We start from the raw sequence: 27,437 nt of genomic DNA, 5'->3' as shown, positions 1-27,437 counted from the left end.
TCAGCTATAAACTCCTTTATAAAGCTATAAAGTCCACTTTTGGAAGACACCTTGTGTGTTTTTTAAGTAGATATATCTTCTCCATTAAAATAGTCTATGAGACAGAGACAACTTGCACAGTAATGCAGTTTTTTTGTTTAAATCTTTTATTTGTTTGATTTGTGAGGTCAGATGAACAATATCACATTTCATGAAACTCTTTGTCATAGTTATGAAAGAAGGATGCAGTTTAACCCAGCAAACTGAGAAGTCAGCAGTCCTTCTGATAGCCACAAGGGGGCGTAATCACACCAGAATATCCTGTTCGCATTCAGTAGACTGAAACAGGGATTGCAATGTGTCATGACATCCATCTACACATACATGTTACTAGTGAGTTGTCATTTCTGTTAATCCTGCTACTATTGTCTCCAAACACGTAGGGGATATATTACACTCAAATCACTTCACAGAGAATTAGTATTAATCCAGAGAAGAACAAGGGGAACATCATTCATCATGGATGGTTTATTATTGATTATTAAGACAGTGAGAGACATAGAAAGAAACATTATACAAATACTGGTCATACTGTCAGAGATGTCTGCAAGTACGTGACACACCTTGTATTATTTCTCTGGCGTACAGTACACCCTCACACTTGACTCATCCACAGTGTTTCCATCAACATGTGCCCTCTCGGAGGCAGTAAAGAAATAGTAGTTCTATTCCTAGCGCTTGAGTGGGATTGATGTAATGAGGGTTTCTCCACCGGTGGCTCTCACATTCATTACGACCTAATGCTGGCTGTGGTGTGGGAGTGGGATGGGATGGGCTGTTTAATGGCTTTAGGATACATAAATAAATAACTACCGTAAGAAATGACATGGAATGTAAAAGGTTATGCAAAAGCATCAATTAAAGTGGCAGTGCCTCAGAACCTGTAATCCCAACAACTTAAGCCTTCTCCAGAAGTTGACCTTTTGTAGTTGAAAGTTGAAACAAGCTCAATTTTTATATGGTCCCCAAGTATTTATTTATTTTCTTTATTTTGTAATTCCAAATTATAATTATAAAAGTCTTTTCCTCACATTGATGAAAGAAGGAAGTCTTTGCTGTTAGTCTAAACATCTGAATCATGGTATGATGAGCTCAGAGTGAAATTTATGAAAAGCAGGCAATAACTCCACATTTTTGGGTTGTCAAATGAATTATCTGACAAGAAGCTCGCATTATTTCATATTTATTGCAATGTTTTGTATGGCTGAATACATACCATAGTCAACTATTTCTGTCAACGATCACTACAACAGTCAATCAGATTTCATGTCATATCATGGCCACAGAAAGTCACAGCTAGGTATACTGGGGTATTTTACACATGTTCTGTATTTCAGCCAGCAGCATGGACTACATAGAAGGAGGTCATTAGATGGAACACACATAATGGTCAGCTATTTCAAGACCTTTATATGGGGCTGATCACTAATGCACAGAACCCAGACCTCAAAAAGGTCAGCGATGGCCCATTTTCTAAAAACCAACATGTCAGTGTCCCTTGAAACACACCAATTAACATCAAGGAAATTTCAGGCTGTGCCATTAATAGCAGGACTTGGATTTCAGTGTGGAAATTTGCTGCAAAGCTCATTGCTGAGCTGATGCCATTTAGGCTGTTGAAGTGCCTGGTGAAGAGTCTGGAAATGGGTGTCAGTCCTTTTCCCCTTGAGATTATCCTCTCTCAGGCACACTGAATCAGTTTTCAGTCAGTCATCTATGACTGGTCTTTAGTTTGTCCCCTCATGGTTATGTGTGTATGTGTGGTAGTATATGGGAGCGATCATGCATAATTGTATCCATCAGAGGTAATGACTGCACCTAACAAGTCTTTGGAAAGCTTTTTTGAAGTCTTCATTAAAGATGGTGTAAATGAGGGGGTTGATCAGCGAGTTAAGGTAGCCCAACCATGTCAGAAAGTCGGCCATCTCTACCGAAGTACTGCAAGAACTGCAGGTATTAACGATCACTTCCTTGACAAAAAATGGCAACCAACAGATAACAAAGGCCCCTATTATCAATCCCAACGTGTATGCTGCTTTGCGTTCCCTTGAGCCTGAGATCCGAGGTCCTTGGTAAAACTGGCTCCGACGTGACTCGCTGCGTGATTCATGCCGGCGCGACTTGCACTGGAAAGCCTTTACTGATACACGCACCCGTTCACGCGGAGGTTCCTCAGTTGAGGGTTCTGAGAATGACTTTTCTGGTGGGCTTACGGGTTCTGGACTTCGAGGTCCCTCATCAACATCACCATCTCCAGCAGGATAAGATGATGGGATCATGCTCCCATTGGTCATACAGGAGTGACGGCTGGCTCTGCTGGCCTCCCTGCGCATATAGAGGGTCTGAGCTGCCCGATAGATCTTATAGTAGAGGATGAGGATAAGCAGCAGTGGGATGTAAAACGCTCCAAGGGTGGAGTACAAGGTGAAGGCCATGTGATGGTGGATGATGATGCACTGGTCTTCCTGTTCTGGATCCTCGCTGTAATGCCGCCACAGTAGAGGAGGAAGTGATATGAGGATTGACAAAAGCCACACCACTGCCACCATCGCCCCAGCCCTGGCCCCCGTGCGTTTTTGAGAGTACTCCACGGCATCAGTAATGGCCCTGTAACGGTCGATGGCAATAGCAGCGAGGTGCAGGATGGAGCATGTGCAACAGGTGATGTCCACACTTAACCAGATGGTACACACCACCTGGCCCATGACCCAGGTCTCTTTTTGGATGTACATGATACTGAAGGGCATGACCAGCACAGCCACTAGCAGGTCGGTCACTGCTAATGAGCAGATGAGGTAGTTGGCTGGGTGGTGCAACTTCCGCGTGACTGCAATAGCTGTGATCACCAGGCAGTTGAAAAATGTAGTCAGGATAGCCAATACAGAGAGGGTCACTGTGAGCAGGATCTTACTGGGAGGGAGTTTAGTGGTCTCCAGTGAGTCATTACCACTGCTGCTCGTGGCAAACACCACCTCAGTGCAATTGGGGAAATCCATTCTGAAAGAGAGTTGTGTATAAAGGGAAGCTTCTCAGAAGAAGACAAATAATTCAGTCATTATTGGATGGATGGAAGTGAATGAAAAGAAAGTTTTCATTCAAATTGTGCTTTTAAGAATAATGGACTTGAAAACGACCGCTTTCAATTACTTGCCCACAGAAGTCTGCCAAAACTCTAAAAGTAAAATGCAGTAATCCTACCTGTCTAGGCTCTAACGTGTTGCATCCAGTTGGCTCAGCGTGCAGCAGACAGTCTGCTCTGATCTGTCCTGCCTGCTAGCTCAGCCATCACATCACCCCTGTCACTCATCAACACCTGGGAAAGAGAACGAGAGGGAGAAGGAGCAAAAGACAGAAATTGTGAGAAAGAGAGAGAGCGCGATAGACAGAGAGAGAGAGAGAGAGAGAGAGGGTGGGATGTAAGATTGAAGACTGAAAAGCAACAAAGCACAGCCAAGGACAAGCACACCTACACAACAGTAAAAGTAAGTTCAAATGCAGTGAATGGTTTTTCAGACACTAATGTTAGCACGCCTCTTTTGAAAATATGATCATGTTCACCAGTGTGACTTCTGTGTCTTCTGATCAGGGTCAGCAAGACAATTCATTGGTTTGGTTATTAAGGTGATCATCCTGTGATCTTTTCATTATAACATGACGGATTAATGCTGTTTCAGAGGATTTTCAAGTTAGATTAAAATTCAGTGGATAACTTGTTTTAATTACTAGCCCGTAACATAGTTACATTGAAGGTGATACAACATCAGACAGGAATATTCTCTGTTGGTTGCTTTTGCCCAAAAATGTTGCTCCATGTATATTAATAATATATTTGTCAAGTCTTAATTTACCAACAGCCACAAGATCAGTAAACTAAAACTCCCAGGTATGACTATCGTTGCAGTTCTCGTTCACTCTCCGCATTGTTCAGTATCCTGAAGACACGAGTGGGAACTGTTGCCATAGAAACACAAGAAGTACAGTACTTTTACTTAATGTGGTGATGGAGCAGAGGCAGCCAAACGCTGACTGTCGGGTCTCTTCTGAGTCCGCTCAGTTCCCAGGTGGTAGGTTTGGGAGTAGGTGGGTGGGTGAGCAGGGTGGCAAGGCTACATTACAATTAAATGAGATAAGAGATTTAAGTTCACTTAACCCTAACACATGACCAAGTGCTTGTTAGTATAATTTACCACAGAAACATCCAAAGGCCCTTCTTCAAAAAAAAGTGTTTTGCAGAGTATGGAGTCATAAAAGTACTTTTACTGTTGGAGCACTACTACCTGGCTACCACTGGCACAGTATCAGACCCGTTTATAAAAAGGAGTAGCTCCCGCACAGAGCCCTGATCTCAACCCCTTTGAACCCCATTGAGATGAACTGGAACGGAGATTTCAAGCCAGGGCTTTTGGTCCAACATCAGTATCTGACCTCACAAGTGCTCTACTGTATGAATAGATGAATGTTCCCAAAGAAACATTCAAAATCTTGCAGATAGCCTTCCCAGATGAGTGGAAGCTGTTATAGCTGCAAAGCTGTCTGTGCATTTAGAATGCAATGTCATTAAAGTCCCTGTTGGTGTAATTGTCAGGCATCCCAATACTTTTGTCTTTGTAGTGTGGGTGAAATTAACCAAACCCACAATTTACAGGTGCAGAGACATATTTATCACTATTTAGCCAGAGTCATAAAGGTGCTTATATTGTGATGGTTTAAATAGCAAACAAAAGCATTTCTGCTGTTTAAAAAGCATACTGACACAAAGAACTCTTTGTATTACTGAGGGACCATTGCAATGTGTTTCAAAGTTCTATTTCTTTCACTACGAATGATGTTTACTTCGTATTTTTTCCTGTACACACAATGTGTAGGAGATAAAACTCATGTTGTCTTTCCCAACTCGTTGTTAACAGTGCCAGAGTTAGAGTTGAAAACAGCATTTCTGGCCTGTTAGCGAAGGTTTTAAAAATTGATTTTCAGGCTTGGTGAAAAAAAAAAAAAGACTTCCTAAAGTGAAGTTTCACAAAACACTTTCATAAACCTCTTTGCTGAGAAGAGTTGAGTACAGTTCATTATGCTATGGCTGCAAAAATAAATTCAAAACTACAAATGGTTTTCACAGCTATTCCAGAACAAATTGCTTTGCTACTGTGAAGTGGGCCAATAGATAGTTTCTATATACCTGTGATTGGAGACTTTAAGGACAATAAAATTGCCTTCCTCTGTGTTACGATGCAATTATACACTCCGTCCCATTTACCCTTGACAGAATATGGAAGAAAACCCAGCAGCATTTAATATGCAGATTACTTTTCGCAGATAGATCGATGATAATTACTGTTGCGCTTCAGTCCTGCTCTATGCCACTGCGCAGATGTATTCTCCGTTATGCATGTGAAAATAGTTATTTTTTTATGTTTTTGCACAAATTTATATTTAGACATACAGTAGGAGGCACACTGGGGTGTGTTTTTCTGCATGCACGCATGTATATGCAGTGATTGACAGTATGCGTTCAGTGCCAGCCTGTCATTATGTGCAACAAAGAAATCATCTTCTTTTGTCTTCAAATGTTCTAAAACACAGGCTTTCTGTTCAAGGCCATCTCAGGATAAGCTTCAGTGAGCCAGTGTCAGTCTGCTCTCTGCTTATTCAGAACAAAACCCACTGCCCTTGCATGAATTCAGTGAGCAGGGAAAACGGCTTCATTCACTGGCTGATAACCATACTCCTTTAAAATTATACAGTAGTTTTCAAGCTTGTTTGTTTTTTTTTCTATGGTTTTGCTACATTACTTTCTTCATTAATTATCTGTTCATTACAGATAAGGTGATAAGAGATAAGAACCAGCACACGATACCATTTAGCAATTTTTAATACCTTCATGATCTGCAGTATTGGTACTTCTAATATTTATTCAGCAGAGAAATACTGTGCGATGATGTCGTTACAGTCTACATACAAGTAACCGATTCTGGTTGTGTAAATAACAAGGTGGCTGACATTGCAGAAGCGTGTTAAAAATACTTCTCCGATGTTCAGAGGTGTAGAGATTAGTTTAATCCATCTTCAGACAGTGTCGCTCACTCACAGCTCAAACACATATGCAAATGTGAAAGCACACCCTTGCTCATCTATACTGTATAAACACAACAACTTTGCTCACACTTCGCTCACACTTCGCTCTCTCTTTCTGTCTCCATCCTCTTGCGGAGCAGGGAAGCTGCATCTGTCACGTGGAGTACAATCTCTGAAACACAAACAGTTTGGCTCAAGCTGGCATGGACACCAAGCTGCCAAGTGTTGTTGTGAAGGAGGAGAGTTGTGAAAAAGCTGACTGACAGCTCTGAAAAGATGCAAGATAGATGACTAACTGTAGCACCATAAGAGGGCAGAGCATCCCTCATTTACTCGCCCATCTATCTGTCTGTTTATCCATTTTCATCTGCTGTATCTATCTAATTTGGTGATAGCGATGAATGACAAAGCAGGCCAGAAGAAATACAGCAAAGGGCTCTCTGGGAGGAGAAGAAATGCTGTTTGTTTTCTCTTTGAAATTAAAGAAGAAACAAAAGTCATATATCATATATAAGTCAAATGAAAGTGGAAATCAGTTCTGTTGTTCTGGGACAGAAAAGCAGCAACCAGCACTAAAACGTGATTGTGATGAACCAGTACATGCAGTAATACATGCTGTATCTGTAGGGAATGATAATGGCATTAGATGATATGACAAGGGCTCAGTACAGCACTGACTACTAATATTTGAGTTCTGTCTTTTTCTGTCATTTTTAAAAATTTTTAATACAGTTTTAAAAATGTCAGCACCAGCAAGAAAATGTATCAGGGAATAATAATAATATAAAAAAAAAAAACAATGAATTGTGGCTAATATAGTTGGTCTAATTGCTGAAGTGTGTCTAATTTTTATTGACTCACACTCGCTGAAGTGCATTTCACAATAGGACGATATGATTCCCATTACACTGAATTGGCTAAACCTCTGTCATGTCCACTTTGCAGCAGTTTCTGTTCTCGCTCATTGACCTGTGTCCTCGTTTCAAGCTTGACTGGATCACTTCATGCGTGTCACAGCTGGGGTTTCACTGCACAAGTGGATGCAAACCATGTCACTGTCAGCTCCCACTACCTGCTTCATGCAGATAGAAGTATTAGCTGGTGAGACATCCCCCCCTGAAGGCTGAATTTGATGGAAGTGGTTCAAGTACTCGCCATGCTCAGATGGGGCAGAACCGAGGAATGTTATGTATTCTGTACGCTTAACTACAGGTGTCAGTGTGTGCAGTACATACAGGTGTAGGTGATAGTCCAGTCATCAAAATAAACACTGAGATTGTCCACATAAATGGACAAGATAAAATTTGTTTCTGCTGTCAGTGTTGTGTTGGAGTTGTGTTAATTGGTTTTAATTGCTATAGATGATATGTACATTCCACTCATTTGGATGTTTTCGTATTTACCAGTTTGATATATATGGCAGACTGACCTGGCATTGCCACAACAAAGTAATGGGATTGATTTCCTATTTGATTAATGAGCACAGTATTTTCATTACAACTCCACAGCAATACTTTCAATTATTACAGTAGTCTCATATTTTGGTATTTTCACCAGCAACCACAAACACTGTGGAGCAGCAAATAGACTATATAGAGAAAAGTATGGGATGGGGCTGTTTTCGGGGGTTGGACTGATCCCTGACTTCAACCCCATCGAACACCTTTGGGATGAACTGGAATGGAGACTGCGAGCCAGGCCTTTTGGTCCAAAATCAGTGTCTGACCACACAAATGCTCAACTGCATGAATGGGCAAAAATTCCCACAGAACTGAAGGGAGTCTGTAACTGCTGCATATATTTGGATTCACATCAACAATAAAAGTTTAATTTGACTAGCAATAAAATCAGTCTGTACTGCTTTTAAAACTAATGGATATATTGTTATAGTCTGTCTCCAACAGACTCTTTCAGACTTATGAAGGCATTTCCTTTCAACCGATTGAGCCCTTTTGAAGGCAGCACAACTGGTACTGTTTGATCTGCGATCTTTAATTTGAAATGCTGCACCAAAGCAGACTGACATTAAACACCCTGATTCACTGTGTACCTTGATTAAACCTCTGCAGGATTTTAACATGTTAAAATATACACAACTTTCACTTTGTGGAAGATGATAAAACAGCACAATCACATGTATGAAGCTTGTCAGTAAATACTGCATGCACTGTTTTCCCCAAATTTCTACATTATAAGCCATTATTTGGAAATGCTGAAATTTTAGGGAGGCACTGCATGAAAAATTACTTTTCTCTCTACATCACTGAACATCCTGACAACACTGTCGACCGCCCAGTCCGACCAATCATCTCTGTGTCCTCACCCAAAGTGCTGCAGTTGAAAGTGTGTCTATACACATTATATCACTAATAAACCACTGGAAGTCTGTTTTGGTGTCTGCATCTACACGCTTCCTGCACGCTGCCTGTATGTTGTAATTTTTTTTGCATTTTGCTGTGTTCAGGACGTTTTTGGATGTCAACCTGTGGGCAGCAGTGTGGGTCAACTCTGGGACTACAAAAACGTAAAACAGGTTATATCACAGTGACTCTTCTGCTCTCGGTTGCATCACGTTCTCATCCCGGCTCATCACACAACAAACACTTTGCAAAGACCTTGCGAATCTCACCCAGCTACACACATACATGCAGGGCACAAACTCTGTTGGGTTGTGCAGAAGTTCAGGTGTGTTTGCACTTAACATAACGTGACTTCTGTGAAATACTCAAATTTCTCAGATTCACTGCTTTATTTTGGCTTAACGTTGCTTAACTGTTGCTTCTGATCTCTCTCTTGTTCTTGAGGAACAGCAGTGTACGAAAAAATGTACAGACTCACACAAACATAATCCCTCTCAATCATCATCATCTGTGACCCACTAGAAGTGTGTGGGGCCTTTGCACAAAAGGGGTGTAGCCTCCAGCCCATAACATTATTTAGGTTGTGAGGGCAGGATTAGGAACATGGGAGCCAGGTGCCAGATTGTGAGCATGAGAGGCTCAAGGCTGGAGGCAACTTTGAAGGTTGACAAGTCCTGCTCATTATGAAGCTTAGTGGAAGTTTAATCAGGAAGTCTATTTCTTTGTGCATGCTCTTCTACTCTCAGGCTTTCTTGGAATCCTTAAGCTCCACAATCTTATCTCCTTTTCTTCCAATCTCAAACTGTCACATTTCTCCTTTAGCCAATCATTTGCAGCTGTCAAGTTTAAACATCCTCTCTCTCTCTCTATAGTCTTTCAGCTGTCATTCAACCTATGATGTTTTGCAGCCCACCTCCACCTCTTCACCACCACTTCTGTGATGTCTGGCATTTCCAATCAAACTGTCCAGTTCACGTTTCTCTCCTCATAACAACCACCTTCAGTGTCCTGGCTCCAGGGGGAGGTCTCCTTCATAAGGAAGCACCGCTCTCATCAGAGTTCCCTGTGGCCTTCTTCTTCCTGCTGGGATCTAAGCGCCAAAGACTAATTATCTGTTCTCAATAAATTGTCTTACTTGAGTTTACAGATTTTCTTTTATCTATTAGTCTCTCCTGATTGAGCTGCCATTAGAAGGACATCCTGGTTGTTTGTAGACGGGTGTGTAAAAATGCTCAGAATTTAACACATAATTCATTTGAGAGCACTGCTGGCTTAGTTTAGTCAAGGAAATTTTAATATCAAAAATCACACTTTTAGGTCTGGCAGAGTTTAAGTCTGTCAAAAATATTGCTTTGCTTCTCTTCTCCTTATAACTGACCTTTGGTAGCCTGTTAAAACGTTTGGTTCTGTTTTGTTTCTGTCTGTCTATTCAGTGTGGTTAATTATTTTCTGTGTGTACACACTTGTCTGCCACAGGGGTGATTTACTTCACCCACAGTGCTATCACGTCACTCAACACTTCTGTGGATAGCATATCAACCAAAAAGCTGATGCAGTTGGTAGTAGTTATGATTGTACCTCATTGCTAAGATTTATACTCCTTAAAATGAATTTTGACAACAGCTAGTTCATTATTGGAAGTATTTTCCTTTGTTAATTTTCAGAACCACACACATTCACTGCTGTAATCTACCTGCACTGGAAATAATTATTTCTCTGGCAGGAATCATTTTCTCCGCAGTTGTCCGACACAACCCAGCGTGCCCTCTTCCTCACAGAAAGGTACAAACACTGTTGTCATTAATTACTGTAAGCTCCCTGGGTTGGAGCGTAAATCTATTTGCAAATCCATAATTAAAAAATGTGTCATTTGGGCTGAACCCAGAAGAGGTGATTGTGCCATACTTTTGCCTTTATCACGTAATGCAGCTTAAGGGTATATTTTATTTCATTTAGCTTTAGATTCAGATGATTTCAATTAAGAGTTACATCCAACTCTTATCTAGCAGAGCATGTGACTCTTCACTCCAACACAGTATTTACAGCACTTTTTTTTCATAAAAGAAGGAAACAAATCAATTATGGTTAATCAAACTATCATGATGGGGGAATAGTGGAATGTGTCATATTACTAACAGCCTCTAAACTGAATGTAATTTGCCAGGGCTGCCAGAGGGTTGAAACATGAGTCTGACATGTGATCTGTGCAATTTACTTCAAAGAAATCTGTTTGCCAACTAACAGGAAGGAGCAGAAGTTTTTATCTCTCATCAAATTAGGATTACAGATGATGTTTGGAGTTAGTGAGAGTATTTATTGAAATATTTCTCATAGTGGGTGTATAGGCTGATGTAATTAACAGCCTGATACCCAAATGTTACAGCTTTTAGGGTCACTGATCGTGCTGTTAGAGCAGAAAGGTACGGTCGTGATTATTTAAAATTCTAGTTTCCCTGGAGAAGAGGCCAGATTAGAAAACTCCTGAAGAAAATATCAACAGCTAAATATCAAACAAGCAAAGTGTTTGCCTGTGTGAACTGCATGGTCCCTCAACACTGAGAAATATCAACATAATCAACACTGCCAAATAAACAGCAGGCACATATCACCAGCTAATAAACCTGTTTCGGTTAATATGTTGGCAAAATATGCCTATGTGCATATTAACGTTAATTTGGAGATTTGCTATGGCCAACTGGCAACTGGGATTTGGTAATCATATCTGATAAATTGGCTGGAAACTAGTTTCTTTTAGCTCTGCTTTGGTCCAACCAAAGAAAAAAATTATCAGGGTCTTTAGTTAAGACTGCGAATGTGTTCAACACCTAACTTTTTCTGTAGCTTACAGTCCTACAGCATCTGTTTATTTCACAAAAAAGGCCTGCCTGAATTCATATCTGTATCGAGATTACATGAAGAGGAGAAATCTGAAAAGCTTCTGTGCTGCAGGTGATTCCAGGGCAGATGTTGGGGCCATGGGGGCAAAGGGGCTATTTAGTTGAATATCTTAGTCCGTCCAATTTATTGATCCTTTATCTGACTGACATTAGAGTTACAAGTTTGCATCTATGACTCTGACCTTCAGCGTCAGTAGCCTAACTGTGCTGTGTACCAGTAAATCCATGCCGCTGTCCGTGGTGCTGAACTAGCAGATAGATTTGTAATTGCACATTTTTAGCATCACCTTCATGAGCAAAGTGAGCAGTAACAAACTGTAAGTGATAATAATAACAGGACCGTGAAGGCACACTGCTTAGCCATTAGCATGAGCTTCAGAAAAAGTCCTGTTAAATCACAAGTAGTCTGCCTTCCTCACAGCACCACCTTCCCTGCCCTCTGGTCACACCCAGGAGGTTAGAAAACCACACCCCCCTTTGGCCTGCAAAGCCATTTTTCCTGCATGTGATGAGAGCAAAGAGCCTGTGAGCACTTATTCCCGTGTGTAAATGTGAAGATTGGTATGAAATCTTGAAAAGGACATCATGGATGCATTAGTGATGTCAGCTTTACCTTTAGCTCTCAAGCTGTAAATGCTAAATTTTTATTTGGTCTAGAATATATTTATATATCATATATACCATATATTGCATCCATCTGACCCTCTGCTGTTAATCAAATAAACTACTGGAACAGCATACCAGATCCTTGTGTTTGAATGTTCACACCACCTAGATGCTCTACTTTAAACCATCACCACCATCATCTTAAGTACAGTTTTTTGTCCCCAACCAATCAGTTCCTGTCTACTGTCAAGTCTCGTACAGTGTCAGGTTTCAATATTGGATCATGAGGTAACAACAACACCCGTATAAAACAAGTGACACATATTTATATGCACATACTGGTGTGGGTGTATGGAAACATCAGTTCTGAGTGCCATTAATGAACATTTAGTCTAATTTAAAAATGCTTATACTTTATGTGAAAATAAAACATCCCCTCACACACAAACACACACACAGTTAGCCTAATACTGACACAATCAGCTGCATGAATTTCATTTAAGTACACCTCACGCGTAGTTCCTCTAACCAGCAGGAGCTAATACCCTGCTGGTTATTAGCTCCTTTGTGCTAATGGACTGGGTGGAGGCAATGACGCAAGTGTTCATGTGGAAATGCAACTTTTAGTGTCTTTAATGACACACCAACATCAAACAAACACCCGCAATATGAGAAAGATGTTGTGAATTTAGATGTTTCTTGTATGAAAAGGGTTGCTGTCCAATATCACAATCTGCAGCCGACCTTGAAAGCTTCAGCAGGAAGTGTAAAGGGTTTACTTAGAAATGGACCCTTCTTTTCAGTAAACGTCCTTACAGTTTCTCAGTGTAGATCAAGGTTATACTGAGGTCACATCCTCATTCTGGTAAAAAAATGTTTTAATTAAAGGGATGAAAATATACAACTGCAGGTTAGTAGCTGGGCACTAAAAGAGAAAATAAATGGTTTCTTGGCACACTTTCTGTATATCATTGTTCTAGGAGAGTAGACTGTATATGTGTGAGAGGAGTGGTATGGAAAATGTGATGTGAAGATTTCATAGCTTTGTAGCATGTATTAATAACATATTCATAGAAAGAAATATGACAAAACCTTCAGAAAAGGTAAATCAAATTACTTAATTTTCTTTTGATATGCTGCTAACTCACACTGTAAACTCTCCAGTGCTGGAAACAGATGGGTGATTAAAACCTGCAAGGTGAGAGAAAAGACTTGGAGAGCAGCAGCCCCTCATCTTTAGAAGTGAAATATGCTTGGGAAGGACTTTAACATAGCTGTAGGGGTTGTACACATCACATAATTACCAAATGAATTATATTATCAGGTGTTGAGATTAGAGGCTTTCAAATCTAATTTTTTCAGCAGGTATTGAGTGCAGGAACAAACCTCCGTCTAATAGCCTTTGCTCAGCTCACCACTGGCAGCTGATAACCAAAAACGTTCTTCACACAGATGAAAAGCCGTGATCACACCGAGGGGCACGGTCATTACGCTAAGCGTGTCAGGCTTTGTTTTCTTGTTCATATGTAAAGTTAGGGTTAGTTACAAGTGATTTAAATTATTTCTATTAAGTAATTTAAGAATGAAGTATTTATTAAGTTTTACAAAAAAAAAAAAATAGAAAACAATAAAAATGTAAGACTTGTGGCTAAGAAAAGACCACATTGGTAAGAAGAGCTGAAAACAGGCCCATGTTTAATTCTGTGAGATAAATCAAACAAGTGCAAATCATGCTGGTGACTTTCAGAGCTTTTGCTGGTAGGAACAAATTATCCTTATTCAGATGATAGCAATTTTTCATTCTGGCCCCTCATCTTTGTGGAGTGGTGGCTTCTGATCTACCCGTTTGGGTAAAAGACCACTGTTCAAGTCAACATTATGCACTAAAGCATAGATTATACTAAATGTTAAATATGTCCTTTAGCATAAAGTACTGCAATGCTGTCAAATGATCAGGTCATACTTGATTTGGTCACTAAATTCACACTGACCTGTATAATATACAGTAAAAACGTATATTTATGACTCATGACTTACACTGCAAAGACATACAGCTTTTTTGTCAAGTGGAAAATCTGCCTGCTGTTACAACAACGCTGATAAGTAATGAATTTACTGTATCTTATCAGTCCATGTTTTATGGGCAAAATTTGGAAACAAAGAAAACGCATGAAGCTTGTTTTATTTTATATCCCTGTCATTTATTTTTCCTTGTTCAATTGTTTATATGTAAGAAATTCTATTGTAGAGTGTCATCATGTGAAACAGAGTGACATCAACTGGCAAAGTACTAATAGTACTTATTATAATAGTAATAGTACTAAAATAGTACTTATAATAAACCTTATAAAATAGATTTGTTGCACTTAATCAGCCAGTGTTGGGTTGTGCAAATGGGTTGTGTATAATGAAAAGTGTCTTGTCATTACCAACCTACAAGGACAACATCCAGAAGATTTACTGTCGCACCAGTGGGTTTCAGGACCACTTCTTGGTTACACTGACATCAAAATGAGGATATGCTGTATGAGTGTGGATCTTTTCAGATTAAGAGAGCGCTGAAACTGTGCCTACAAACTTCAGGGGACAAACTTTGGCAGAAAACAACGCAGACAACTTTTTAGGTGACACGAGATGAAGGTATTGAGTTTTCATCTATGTTTCGGTCTTTGCATGTCTTCGAAACCCGTACACTCAGGAATCCGTCAAAACATGCAAACTTGTGCTTTTCATTCATAATTATAGTATATCAAGGTAGAATGTAGAAAGAGACTGATGCACATCATAAGACTTTCACAAAATTTAGAAAAAAACAGCACACAAGCATCAAGTTCCATACAAATACTCATACAAACATGATCTGGCCTGCATCTAAACCCTCCCACACATACAAAGTTAAGAGCTTAGAAAGCAACTGAAATGAGGTCAGTGCAATTTCTCACAGGATGAGTAATGGACAAGTGGCGCACAATCAAATACCTTTTTTTTTTTTTTTTAAACACTTTCACATGTCTGAATCAGTTTAGGTATTAAAACTGGGCACAACACTTTCACAAAATCAGATCAAGTACAACTCATTTATCAGGCATTCAGAGCTGATTCAACAGTCGTACCCTCAAAGGCCATGAAGAAGTCCTGAACTGACATGTAAACTTGTGTGCCAGCCCATAGCTGAAACTTCGCTAAAATGGAGCTACAAGCAGAGCGAGTTAATAATTGGAAGTCATTCCTAACCCAAACTGCAGAGAGCCACTGGGAAAATCCTCTGTGAAATTTGTATTCAAAACTGCTGGCCTTTAATGGGAGAGCTCTGAACTCCTTTTTAGAGTGCATCACTTACAGTACCTAACGCTCAAGGCTGCACTCGCTGCGGTGCACCCCTGAGTCGGATCCCAAACACACTGAGCAATAACCTACCATATTGTGTTTGATACCTGAAAAAAAAAAGGTTGTGTTTTGTGTTTGTGGAGATGACAGCGATTGTACACACAAAAAGGAGCAACCTATTTTTTAATCTTTCTTTGAAACACCAAGATTTGTGAGAAAAAAATTGAGTACAGACAGTTTTGTGTCGAATAATCATAGCAATGGATTTTTGATGAATTTCAACAATCAGCTTTTATAGGAGTCAAGTTTGCAATAATGGCAGAATCTCTGAGATGAGTCCTTTGCGTGGGTCCTACTTTTACATAAATACATACAGTATGCTGTATGTAGGCAGAGTGAGGGATTTACATTGCCATCCTGTTAATTCCATTTTTTTTTCTCTTTTCTTTTGCCATAGCAGCACAGCTTTAAGGACGGTAAAGCTGACTGGTCAATCTGTCCTTCAAAAGAAGCAGAAAAGTGCATCCTTTCTGTACCTACGTTTGTAAAAATCAACTGCTGTATCCTTAGCAGTTCTCAGTATCCCCGAGCTACTTAATGCTTGTTGTTTCAGCCTGGTGATAAACACATCAGAACTTGACAGATGGGAAAGCAAATTGCAGAAAGTAAATATGGAAGCAAGAATAATTCCACTGTTGGTTCTTCTTAGCAGCTTGGATATGTTGTTAATCATGTGGCTTTATGCTGGACATCAATGGACTGCTATGGCACTGAGTTGTATCAGTAAAGAAATTAAAAAGCCTTAGGAAGATGGGAGCAAAGGGAGCAAATGAAGATGTCAGGTGACGTTAGTATAGAGCAACAAAATGAATGAGAGAAAATAAAAGTAATGTTCTTATTGTTTTTACATTCTAAAGCATAAATAAGCACGGCCACACCTCCGCACAACCGTGTGGGAAGGTGCTGCATTGCCGAATTTGTGGGAATTCAGTCGAAGTATTTCATCCTGTCTGCTGTTTGCCTCTCTGCTTTCTGTGTGTGTATAAGTGTGTGTGTGTGTGGCTCTGCCCTGACCTCGGTCAAACACACACATGCCTGCAGCTCTTAATACATCCATGACAGACTGAGAGCAGAAGAGAGAAACAGAGACAGCAATGTAACCTGGTTGCTAAATTTTAATGCAATCCTGACCTCGCACTATTCGCTATTAAGCTGGGGGCTATGCATCGCTGTCCAAAGGTAGATCCCCAGAAACGTCCCAGACACAACAACATTATACAAAATAAAATAAGAACATACTGCCACACTCTTGTAGGGGTTGGGTCTTAAGTGATGACTGAGTGCAGTGACTTTTGTATGACTTGATAAATTGTTTATTCTAAAACATTATGAAAGGGTAACACAGCTGCCCAAGCAATAAAGCGTCCAAGTCAAGGAGGACAAAATACTCCCGTTACACTAATTCATTTGATTCACGTCAACAAATATAAACAGTAACAAGTTTCAGCACAAAGCCTTCGTCAGAGTGTTTGAAATGTGCAGCTTCAGTTTGGTAACATATACTCAAGGGCAGAGTTAGTACACAGATGGGAGTTGGATCCAATTATTTTAGAGACAGGGACCAGTCACAAATTCATTTCTCGTTAGACAGAACACTGTTTCATGCTATCACTTATTCGCTATTCAACATGCGCTAGATGGAAAAAAAAATGCATCACAGATTACACACATTTTAAGTTGAAGTCATCATTAAGCCCATTTGGTTGAGTGTGTATATTGAAAGAATTTCTCTTTCAGCCACTTTCTTCAGGACATCATCCCCTCTAGTAGAAATCAAGACTTTCTCAATCCCACCAAATTTAATAAAGAGGATGAACCGGTATTTGCTTTGGCATAATGTTTTGCAACTGCAAAATCCATATTGCCTGTACCATTTGTCCCACATATGCTAGACAACAGCAACATCATAATATGTAGCTCAGTCCCTCCAGCGTGGGAATGACTGAAAGATTTCATATTTGTTGTACTGTTGTAGCAGGCACAATTACCCCATCTATGCATGCAAGTTGTTGTCAGCCACGTGGTCTTATTTTGAGTCACATTTTTGTACATGACAGTGCCTTTAATTATGGGTGCCTTCCCAAATGGGAAAAGATGGTTCTGCTTGAAACACAAGCCAGTTTGTTCTTTGAGTATTTCTTTTATTGATGAAGCACGACGACTACATTCGGCAGAGGAACAAGCCTGACTTGAATTCTTTGTTTTTTGCGTATCTGATAGAAGATCAGGGTGAGAGATGGCATTGGCAAGTTGTTCGACTGTCTCAGTGAAGTTGGAGGTATAACCGCTCTCCTTGATGACTGGGGGTTCTGTGGGATGTTTGTGTATTTTGGGAAGGCTATAGCTAACGGGGTGACAGAGTGCTGATTGGTAAAGTAGGCACGCTCCTCTTTTGTGATCCAGTTTGATTCACATTCAACTTTAAATATATTGTCAATTTCAGATTTTCAGCAGGACAGTCATCTTTCTTAAAGCCCTTATCCCTTTTAAAGCTTTTCTTCAATATCCTTTCGAACTGCTTTATTAAGTGTCACAATCAGAGGATCTAAGTCAGTCAAAGGGCAAAATGAAGACCTTGGAGATATGGTTTTTGTGATCCAGTTTCAGTATCCTCAAACCGTAATACCAGTTCAGCCAAATATGGTACACCATTCTGGAGAGAGGAAAAAAAAGCTTCCTCTCATGAACTTGTATGTGTCAGCTTTCAAACTGAATGAATCAGTAAGGTAAACTGTACTCCATACTGTTCTGTGCACTCCTGCATTGCATGCACATGTCTGTTTTTTGTGACTAATTAAATGCCACAGGAGCTTAATTTCTTGCTCTTTATCAGTTTTAGTGCCTCTTTTTCCGAGCATCTTGTCCTTCTTAGAAAGAACAAAATGATTTGGACATGATTATCAATGCACTGGCCGATATCTGAGTCAGCCTTACACCAACAAAGTTAACAAAGTTAACAAAGTAGTCATTTTAACCCAAATTACAATGTTTCCTTGGCTTTAAGAATGCAAAGGTTCCCCCTGACCTACAGGTGTCCTAAGAACTCAACCCTGAGCTGAAAACATCTTTGTGCACCTATTGCACATGGTAGAGCAGGCTCCAATCTTCCATGACACTAAACAGGATGAGCAGGTATAGACTCGATAGACAGATGGATGGATATAAAAAACCACGCTGTCTTACCTCCATTCCGACTTCAAGAATAACTCCGGATCTTTAGCCTCATGACTGGCAAGGCTGTAAGACGAGCAAAAATCTGAGTGCAGTGTGTTGCTCATTGCATCCAACAATCCCGTTTTGCGAAATGTTATGGACACAGCAGCCTCTAGGCGCCGCTAGGGGGGCTTTAGGCTTTCACTCCTGTTCCATTAGGAGTCAATTTACTGTGAGGGCCATGGGGAGAGACAGTCTTTCAGTGGGGGGCCACTCTATTAGATGTGGCCAGTTGATGGATGGTCTGTTCATGTTTACTTCAGCCGCTGCGGGTTATTCAGAATAAGGTAGTAATCAACATTTACCAAGTCTGTGTATTACCACAATTAATTTCTGCTAACAAGACATCAGCAAGTAAATAGGTGCTCCCTCTGTCTCCTGTTTTGTTTCTGTGTGCTGTCTCACATCACACAGACGCACAAACAAATAAGAATCCCCGTGGAAGTGCTGGCATGTTTGTTCCATGCTGTCTTGGTTTTGAAGACCTCTCAAATGTCTTCAAAGATCCATGAAAAAACAATGAGAGCTGTCAAGCATTTGCATACTTTTGGCAGCTAATGTTGGAATCAGAACCTCTCATTTGAATTCTCATCTGTCATGGATTGGTGACAATTAATTAAACATTGATTCCTGGCCTTTTCGGGTAGCTGAGAAGCATTTATTGCGGTTACCTTTATGATAGGCAGGAAGACACATTAGGGAAACAGAGAGCTCAAAAAGGCCCATGTTCATTGTCTGACAGGAACGCATAAGTTGTGTCGAGATAGATTTTGACTGAGGCTTTTTCCTCTGTGAAAAGCTGTACATCAGATGTCTATCTGGCCTTTGCTTGTACCCAAGGGAAAACAGAAAGACGCCAAGAGCAAACTCAGTTAAAAGCTACATAAGCCATGTTTTTATAAAATGAAAAATGTATCCATCTCATCACTCGAATTAAAGTGACAGTACCATCATCACAAGCTACATTTGTCGACATGAAATTACATTATGAAGTAAAGACAACTCTTTCAAAGGAAAAGAAAAAAAAATGGAAAAGAAATTTCCAGTGAAAGAACATAAGGCCTTCGACTTTGGGTGGTTGTATTATTTGATATTATTAGTAGTGCAAATACCTAACAGGAGTATGAGCCATACCAGGCATAAACAGTGGGCCTGGTTAGATACAGACCTTGAGTTGTGTAGGCTATACATATTTGAGCTATATAAATTGCAGACAGTATAAACATTTTAATATTTAAGAAAAGTGTTATTGCAGATCAATAAACTTTCAGTTCACCACAGAGATTCACCAGGCTATAAAGCAACACATTTACCTGACCGTGCTGCTCCCGCCCAATGTAAACAGAGGGGAAATGCTACTGCAACATTACTGTGGACCTCAGAGACACTGTCTTCTACTGATTCAAATTGTTTCATCTAAAGTATTTTGTTTGTCACTTGGCTGCCGCAGGTTACAATTCACCAGCTGAGGTTGTGAAATAATCACTGCACACTGATAAAACACCCAGTTAACAAGTGATTCAGTGGAGACGTAAAGCTTTTTAGTCTTTCTCTCTCTTGTTCCTTGAGCATTAATTGGTAATAACATGCTGTGTGAACGTCTCTTAAATCACCTCTCAGATTTCTCTGATTTTATACAATTACTCTTACTTTTGGGATCAATGATGTGCAAACACTGATGTCAAAGGCAGATTTACGTTAAGTTATCAGGAGGCTTTTATCTTCTCTCACCTGCACTCTGGGAAAGTCAGTATATTGGAGAGCTTTAGTGAATACCTGCATGTGTTTGTTTTTATTGTTTTCCATTTGGTGTTGCTCTTTTCTTCTTGTGTGTCACATTTAAATTGTTGTTATTGCGTCTATTTCCTTTTGACCCCATTTTTACTGCCTGTGTTGTTGCTTTTTCCTTATTTTAATGCACTTTCTAACCTCTTTAAGTTATATGTAAATAAAAAGTTATTATGACTATTCAAGGTACTGCAGTCCTAAGACATAAGAATGCAAATTTCCCTCTGTAAAATGGCCACTGATAATGTTTCTTTGCAACCGGCTCACATCAAATGTGTCATCTTCAGCAATATTAATGATCCACTAAGGGAAATAAGGTGCTGGCAGATGCGAGGAAGGAATTCAAGGACTTCTGAATACAAAAAAGACTTAAGCAAACAATGCATTTACTATAATACAAGCAACAGCTACTGTTACATGTATGTTCTCTGATCCTGTCTTCAAACGTGTCTTGCACATAAATGGTGCATTGATAATTGTCTCCATTTATAGTTAAGAAGTCATGTGTAGCTGCTGTCTCAGATTAAACATAAAAGAATTATTCTCAACGGTACCAGTCAACAGGAATAAATAAAATACACTGGTATCAAATCAGTACTCTGCATTCCAGTATCAGCATCAAAATCAGCACAGAAAAAACAGTACTGGTGCATCCGCATATAAAGGCCCTCTTGAGAGGTTGCTGCAGGACCAGCTTCAGTGAATGGTGACCCCCTCCGTAGCCTCATATAATCAGCAACTACACCGTGTCCTTAGTTTGACTCTGCTACTCATCACTCTTGTCCATTATTTTTCTTTCCAAGATAACTCCCTACTGTAATTAAGTACCATAAGTAAATGTGTCTCCTCGACCAAAAGGAGCCCAGCGTGGCGACCTTCTTCACTATTTCAAGACATTAAATGAAAGGGTCCTAAATGCTGTCCTCCACTGCAAGGCATTTGTTGCCTTTATTGTGCATAAATTAAAAACCATCCCTTTAAAACTAGGACTTTGCAGTGTGGACCAGCTCACGGACCGGCCCAGCATGGACACTATCCTGGGAGTTATGCCCATATCTAAATCCAGTATCAGTATTCAGTGTCAATACAGAAGGTAATGTGTGCTTTACACTAACCAGCCGCAACATTAAAACCACCTTCTTGATATTTTGTAGGTCCCCCTTGTGCTGCCAAAACAGCTTTGACCTGTCACGTGAAGGGATACAGGACCTCTGGGGGTATTTTGTGGTCACTGGCATCAAAATGTTGGATCCTGTGTACTGGGGTGGGGGCTCCATGTGGGAGTCCCTCTACAATGTGAGGGTGGATTCACATTATTGCAGTGCATCCCACATATTCACATCCACATGATTGCCAGAACCCAAGGTTTCCTTGCAGAAAATTGCATTACAAACAGATGTTTATTGTTATTACGTAATGTTATGCACTGCACCTGTCGGTGGTATTAATGTTGTGGCTGATCGGTGTATGAAGTTAGGTATAAAGGAGTGTTATGTGTGAGTTTGCATCCTGACATAAATAAGACCTTTTGTCTGTTCCTGTTGCATAACCATACCAAAGGGTTTTCCTTCACATTAACCATGCTATAATTGCAACAGTCATGTACTGAAGAAAACAAAAATTTTTAAAAAACGCTGCCATTGAACTTAAACTATCGTCCAACACTGACGCAATAAGGTTGCCCACAGTTAAATGTGTGCATATGCACAGTCCTGGGAATGTGCATGAAAATGCTGCAAGTCACTCAACCTTGTGATTCCCTTGCTGCTCCTTCACAGCAACCCAGTCCGGCAGTAAACGAATCCTGCACAGATGCTGCAACACAAAGACACTCCCCTCACACTCAGTGTTCTCCCTTTTTTCATATTATTTCTACCAGACACGGACTCACACACTCACTGATCACATGCCATTGTGGCTTTGATCTGATCTTCCATGGGTTGGTCCAGAAAAGGTGCCCAAGTGGACCTGCTGCTGGTCAATCAATGAGCCATTTAATTGCAGCAAAATGTATTCCGAGGTGAATGCCAACAGGTTATTGGAGAACATGTTGCTTACTTTTTATCTACACAAGACGTGAAGTTCATTTTGAGTAGACGCAATATGTGGACATGCTGGACACTTACAACACACAGCAAACACTGGAGAACCTTTGCGTTCAGGTAATCCCTCCAGAAGAGGAGGAATCTCCTCCTCATCATTACTCTCCCTTGGTGATCCATATCTTGTAAAGATCCTGGCAACAGTCAGTGATTACAAATCCATCTAAACACGCGAGCAGCGATATTTCCTTTTTTTTTTTTTTTTTTTTTGTCTTCTCTCTTACATAATTAAAATGACCCTCATTATCATGTAGTCTCCAGTGATCACTGTCTTAGATCTGAGAGGGGAAGACTGGAGAAAAGCAGTGACTGGATACAACTCCACAGACACATTAAAAATGTTTTGGAAAGATACAGATGCATGGGTGTATTGTGTTAAAGTCTATGGGATCGTCCAGCCTTGACTTTATCGTATTAAAATAAAATAGTTATGCTCAGCACAAAGGTGGAGGCAAAGTGGGGGTTCTGTTTCTAAATGTATGGGAGGTATCGTTAATGCATGCAATATTTAACAGCCGATTAAGAGGCAAACTGCACAATTATGTGTTATCAATCAAACCAAACGTGCACATATCACACAGAGCGCTTGTCTAGAAACTACTTCCCAAATTCGCTGTATTAATTCAGAAACTGTATGACAGCCTGCCTCTCAATAAATGCACAACATACTAAAATATTAACTCACCCGGCTTCCGTTGCAGAGATTAAATGACAAGAGAAACCAGGCAGCGGCAGAAGAATATTACATTCCCTGTTAGTGTCCATTCACAGCTCAGCGACGCTCACGCCGACACCCGTTTACTGTGTCGAAGCAGGGCGAGGCGCGCACACGGGAGCGCGCTTCTTGGCCACAGACAGAGCTCAGAGGTGCGTCAGTAAGGAGGAGGTGTGAAGACAAGATAAGAGCAGCAACGACCCTCCATTAACCGGCTAATAAGGAGACAAGCGCTTTCTCAAACAAGTCAACATTTTCGGGAATACTTTATCAGACGCATCAAAAAGGTCGCCCATTCCTGATTACGGACCCTAAGTGTTTGAAATGGACAAAAAAATTGGGGGGGTGTACAGTACAGTTTAATATCCGTGTTGTCAGGAACAAATATTAAAACCATAATTTTTGAACGAACTTTGAAAACTATTGAAAACGACTTCGCTTAAATCCGCTCAGACTTTTGTGTAAAAGTCCCCTACAAGTCATTTTCTTCCTTTAACTTTTTTCCCCACACAAATTCTTACATTTTTGTGATGCCTGTAATGTAAGCTAATTCTTACTTCGGTATGAAAATGGTGAACATGAATATAAAATGTATTGCATGAAGTTAATTAAGCAATGTAGTCTCTTTTATTAGGGTTATGATGATTTTGCTGATCTTTGAGGATCATCCTGAAGCATATACATATGTGGGAGGATGAATTAATCCACCTTACTGTGTCACAATGGAATAAAATACTGTAAAAGTGCTCCACTCAGCACATCTGTTGAAAAACCCCAGAAAGTCCTTGATGTGTATGTATTGTAGGTCAGCTGGGATGCAGCTTGGTTTTTATAGTCGAGATTTGAATCTATGTTTGTGTCGAATATAAGAGGATATACATTAAAGGGACATTTAAAAATGTTCCCTCTTACCTGTAATGTTACCATCTGGACTGTTTCGATGTGAGTTTTTGAGATACTGGCTACAGAGATCTTCCAACTTTCAAATATAATGAGAGTTGTGGTGCTCAAAGAACTCAATAATAATAATATAATAATAATAACCCTAAAAAACTTGGGACTATACGGGTAAAGGGAAAATGTGTATTATTTGATTTTGTGGTGAACTGCCCCATTAAAAACCCTATAGAAGAGGCTGTGAAAATTTATAGCAATAGTACACAGCATTTAAAATGTGCACCTCGCTCACATTAACAAGTTAGCTCACAGTATCACAGTAACACTTTCACTTATTTTACAGAGAAAGTGTGAAATCTGTGCAGGTTTCATGAAGAGGCGATGAAAAGGTTGAGACAAATATGAAGTTACCAGAAAATCATTTGATGTAAAATGAGCCACTTGATTATTATGGTTATATTAGGGGTGTGGATGATGGTCATAATTAAGGACTTGGAAAACACTGGTTATAAAATCAGCTGGCTCCTGATCTCGAGTTGGAGGTGTTGTGTTGCATTATCCATCAATCTCTCAACTTACCTCCCTCTGAGCACTGCTGCTCTCTGTTGTTTATTTAGCTGGGTGTTATGTAAATGTGGAGTCACTTTGCTTCCTGCAAGAAATCACTGACTGATGTTCAAATTCCCTTGACTGACTGTTAGGATTGGTTTTAGCATGCTGTGGGGATGAAAAATGTGGACAGCCGGATGTGATGTGTGGGCTGATGTGCATTTGGGACAGACAAGAGAGAAACCAAAACTAATCCAACAGACAATAACTTATTACTACATGTTTGATAAATGGATGGTGAGTCTCAACTGGTGCTTTGGCGCTCACGTTCTTTGAAACGTGTGAACCTTGATGGGAAATGTTGCGGTTTTTGCTCTGTTTGTTTTAATTTGACATTTTAATTTTAAAAAGGAAAATAAATGGATTGTTACTCAAGACATTTTCTGCATTGCAGTCACTTGTCTTGGCTGCAGTGATGAAGCAGTATGATGGCTGCTTCCTACAACAACACTTCAGTCCGGCTCAAGCTCATATTAGTCACTGGGAACAAAATGTCCGCTGCCAAATGATAAAAAATCCTTCATTTAAACAAGTATTGATGAAGAAAAAGATCACGGAGAAAAAGATCACGGAGTGACTTGGACAAATGTTCAGTATCCTTCGAAATAAGTCTTAATATGAACCCTAAAAGTGTGAGCGGATCTGTGGGGACTGTGGTTACACGACACTCAAAACAAAGTTATCAACCATTAGAAAATCTGTTTAAAGACTGATAAAGCTGGTTTTATAGAATGGACTGAAGGACTGTCTCTCAAAACAAATGCCTGCAGCCACACAGCAGCATTACAGGAGTACGTCAGCTTCTAAAACACACATGGGGGGGTCGTCCTCCTTCCTGAAATACATCTGCTACTCTCGAGTTGCTCTCGGGCTCCTCGTCTAGTAGCTGTACAGTGGGCGGTAAGAGCCCTTATGCTCCCTAGGAGAATTGTTCTTGAGTAACTCTGCGAAGTCGCTGCACTATCATGAGGGAATTTTATTTTTTCTATGAAATGCTAAGAGCATCCCAAAAAGCAACTTAGTCAAACCATTGTCTTGTTTTTTAGATCACTAAAAAGAAAGCTAAAATTATCCTGTGAGAAAAGGCACATGTGAGATCTGTATGACTTTTTTAGCATACGTTGCAGCATTGGCTGTGAGAAAATACTGTTGTGTTCTGCAAGTGGTTTAAACCCTCTGTTATATTGTTTTTGTAGCCAGTGCTTGCATTCACTAATAAAATATGTATAATACTGCAGCCACAGCTAGGACATTAGCAAACTTTAACTAAGGCATTATTGCTCTAGTTTCTAAAGTGCATTTAAAAGCTTTAGGATTTATGGTCTGTGCCAGGAATTAATCTCCACCCAGAAATGTTTTGCCTTACTGACTTTTTTTCTCACATCTGTGTCTTCTCATCAGGAACATTTTTTGTTTGCTGGAGATGCAATTATTTCAAGCAAAGGTTTGACACCATGAATGTTATATTTTGTACATAACGTGACATGAAAGGACAAAAAAGTTGGTGAATGCTTAAAAATGCCATTTGCAATAATACATGCAGCTGTAATGTTAACGGGTGTAACAATCTTCTTTACAATAGACTTCATTTTTGCATTGTCATATATCATATTAGAACAAGTGAACACATCATTGTTAAACACATCAACATGAAACAGCAGCTCAGTCTTCTCACAAGCAATTAGTCTGCATAGGCAATTTACATCTGAAAGCATGCAGGGGGTATTACTATGTTCATTAAGCACAGAGAAAATTGAATATGGATGGTGGAAGAGCTTATAGCTATTTTTAAACCAACATATTTTTCTAATTCGAACCGAATGGTTTTAGTCGTCCACTTTTATCCATTGTGATGAGCTGCCGTCTGCAACGTTACGCACATTCAGCCTGGGACAAAGATGAAAAAGTGCCTCACATTTGTGAAGTTCTTTCATCTGTTTGTTAGCATGCAGTGAAAATGCAACCAACCCAATCACAAATAATCATGTTAAAACTTCGACAGCAACGGCGCTTTCACTGGAACAACCACCACCCAACAACAATATTGCAAAGAGTTAATTAATTCAGCCTTTACTTAGCTGCAATATTGTAAGAATATGGTGAATCTATTAAAACTTTCAGTATGAAAATGAAATGGGAACAAATCAAAGGAGGCCCTAAAATGACATTTTTTGTGACGCTGGACAAAATTCAACTGAATGCAATGTTCAACAGTATTCCAGTATTTGACAAATAAAGATATTCCCAGTACAGTATGAAAGATTCATGTACTTTCAGGATATCAGGATCTAAATTTACCACAAGGAGGCATACCTGCGTATCTCTTCCTGTCAGACTGAATCAGATTCTATTCGAGCTGTTTTCGAAATAACTTAATTACTAATAAAATGATCAAATTTAACAACATGTGATGTCAGTGTAACTAGCATGTTTCTGCACCCTCTTCTCTGGAGTCTCGCTCGGGAAGTTTTCCAAAATAAAACAATAATATCACGCTTCATGAACTCATGAAATTGAGTTTTGTACAAGCAAAGCTGAAAACCAGTTTGAGTCCCCCTGCTAGTGGGCAGAAGCTTAACCCACTTTGCAGAGTGAGTGTCCATCATCATATTCATGACAAGTCTTAATGATCTCCTTGTCACCTCAGAGGCCACACTTCCATTCTTCACTGTCAAATATTGAAAGTCTAATCATTCTCTTCGTCTTTATTTCTGTAACACAAAGGCACACAATTAGGATCCAGATGATCTTA

The 27,437-nt window shown here is 39.9% G+C and overlaps 1 protein-coding gene across 1 annotated transcript; it reads right to left on the bottom strand.

The window, feature by feature from the left end:
• Positions 1–249: 249 nt before the first annotated feature.
• On the bottom strand, positions 250–23,332 carry htr1fa (5-hydroxytryptamine (serotonin) receptor 1Fa). Its single transcript, XM_046405092.1, has 3 exons — positions 23,150–23,332; positions 3,238–3,352; positions 250–3,036 (listed from the first exon to the last, which is right to left on the bottom strand). Exon 3 carries the CDS (start codon positions 3,033–3,035, stop codon positions 1,839–1,841), a length of 1,197 nt encoding a protein of 398 aa, XP_046261048.1. The 5' UTR covers position 3,036; positions 3,238–3,352; positions 23,150–23,332; the 3' UTR covers positions 250–1,838.
• Between the last annotated feature and the right edge of the window lie 4,105 nt (positions 23,333–27,437).

This window comes from Scatophagus argus, chromosome 11 (assembly GCF_020382885.2).
Source record: "Scatophagus argus isolate fScaArg1 chromosome 11, fScaArg1.pri, whole genome shotgun sequence".
NCBI lineage: Eukaryota > Metazoa > Chordata > Actinopteri > Scatophagidae > Scatophagus > Scatophagus argus.
Note: the sequence above shows the minus strand (reverse complement) of the source record. Positions and strands in the feature narration are given on the sequence as shown.